Raw genomic sequence first — 2,342 nt, 5'->3', positions numbered from 1 at the left:
TCTCTCTCTCATATATTGCCCACTTTCTCTGGCTGGTTCCCTACCATATATGAGGGTCAACATATACAATTATATATGGGATGTATATGTATATTTTGTATATATAATATACGTAAATATATATATCTATTACTTATAATGTATATATATATCTAATATATATTCTATATATATTAACTATTTATATATTTTTAATTTATATGAGTGTGAGTGTATGTGTATAATGATATAAAGAAAAAGCTTGCACAAATTAAAGTTATTTTTCTCTCTTCCTCAGGCCTTCCTCCTGGGATCTCGGCACTGCCGGGCCCTTCCATGTCACAAGGTGCTGCTAGTCAAGATGCCAGCCAAGGTATGTACTGAAGAGCCTCACAGTACCCCCTTCACTTTGGTGCATCACAGTCTGTCATCAGTTTTGTTGGAAAAAATTGAAACCTTTTTCACTTTATATTCTGAACATAATGGTTCATAGAACAGAGGAAAAAGTATTTTAAAATGATTTCTCATTTTTAAAATTGTTTTTTAAGTTAAAGAGACAACATATGTTATCACCCCAGACTGTGAAGTACCAGATGAATAACTGAAAACCCGTTCAACACCCATCTGGCAATAAAGACATTCAATTCCAATTCTGTGACATTTGTCCTGTATTTGAATATCAGAGAAAAAAGGTTTTCACTTATTCAATGTTTCTTTTAGATAAGAATAAGTAAAAGGGCATTGTATTCATGGAACTACCTTGTTTAAAAAAAATCTTGAATATTATTATTATAGAGCCATCAAAATTAACATGATTGTCAAATGATTTAGATTACTCTTGTCCCTTTTACTATTATTTTGAGTGCTTGATTATTTTTTTGATAAGAGTCGAAGGTCAAACGGAATGTTGGACGTTCGACTTGTATCCTATATTGTTTATTGATGTAGTTTAAAAGAGGATTAAAAATGGCCCAATCAGTTCTTTTCTTTATTTATTTTTGTCTTGCATAGTTTAGGTAGTAGTGTATTGGTGGTCATTGTCACTGTTCTTCCTCTTGCCTCATGTGTTATTCCTTAAAAAAAAAAAAAAAAAAAAAAAAAAAAAATGAAAAAAAAAAAATGAAAGGAAGGGGATGGCACTCATGGCTTCTGTAAATGCCACTTGTGGATTAAAGGGATGTATTTTTGAACTTTGCAGTAGTTTCCACTCTCCCATTCTTTCCTTCTTTAATTATTATTGTAATATTTCTCACTTTTACCTTCTGACTTTTTTCTCTGACTTCCTATGTCTTTCTATCTCCCTCTCTTTCTCCCACCCTCCCCCGTCATCCTTTCTTGGGAATCTTGTGGTCTTTGTTTTTGTTGCATTTGCTCATGGTTGGGCCATTACCAAACACCATAGTAGCTTCTGAATGCCTTTTACATTCAATTCAGTAAGTTTTGCCATACTAGTGTTTGTCTGTATTATATATATATATATATATATAATATATATATATGTATATACATTTATCTATATATATATATATATATATATATATATATATATATATATATATGTATATGTACATATATTTACATATGTATACATATGCACATATATAAACAAATCTACATATACATATACACATATACATATGCATATATGCATATATACACACATACATGCATATATTTATATATATATATTTTTTATATACATACATATATATACATATACCTATATATACATATATACATATACATATACATATACATATACATATACATATACATATACATACATATACATACATATACATATATATACATGTATACATACATATAGATATATTTATACATATACATACATATATATGTAGACCTATATATATATGTTTATATATATTTGTATATATATGTTTATATATATATATTTATATAGATATTTATATATATATATATTTCTATATTTATGTTTATGTAAATGTATATGTATATGAATATTATATATACATATAATATATATATTTATATTTATGTTTTAATATATGTATATATTTATATATTTACATTTTATAAATGTTTGTATATATGCATATACATGGGTACATATATTTGTACATTTAGAAATATGTTGATGTAGATGTATGAATATATGTTATATATATATTATATATATATATTTTTATAAATATAGATATATGTATATATAAACTATATGTTTAAACATGTGTATATGTAAAAAATATATACATGTGTATACATGTATATATTTGTATATGAATATGTAATTATATATATTATGAATATATATGTAATTATATAAATTATGAATATTTATCATAATTATATGTATGTACAACTATTAATAAATATATGTA

At 25.1% G+C, this 2,342-nt stretch overlaps 1 protein-coding gene across 1 annotated transcript in view; it reads left to right on the top strand.

Moving 5' to 3' along the window:
• Positions 1–277: 277 nt before the first annotated feature.
• LOC122253829 (uncharacterized) overlaps positions 278–2,342 on the top strand; it is a gene marked incomplete at its 5' end in the record, with an annotated part of 53,941 nt that continues 51,876 nt past the window's right edge. The window contains 1 exon segment of the mRNA XM_086556763.1: positions 278–352. Coding sequence (XP_086412889.1) covers positions 278–352 — 75 coding nt within the window.

Source organism: Penaeus japonicus, unplaced genomic scaffold (assembly GCF_977035675.1).
Source record: "Penaeus japonicus unplaced genomic scaffold, GWHDUDI00000001_assembly GWHDUDI00000033, whole genome shotgun sequence".
In the NCBI taxonomy this organism is placed as follows: Eukaryota; Metazoa; Arthropoda; class Malacostraca; order Decapoda; family Penaeidae; genus Penaeus; species Penaeus japonicus.
The sequence above is the reverse complement of the archived record's forward strand: the minus strand, read 5'-3'. Positions and strand labels throughout refer to the sequence as shown.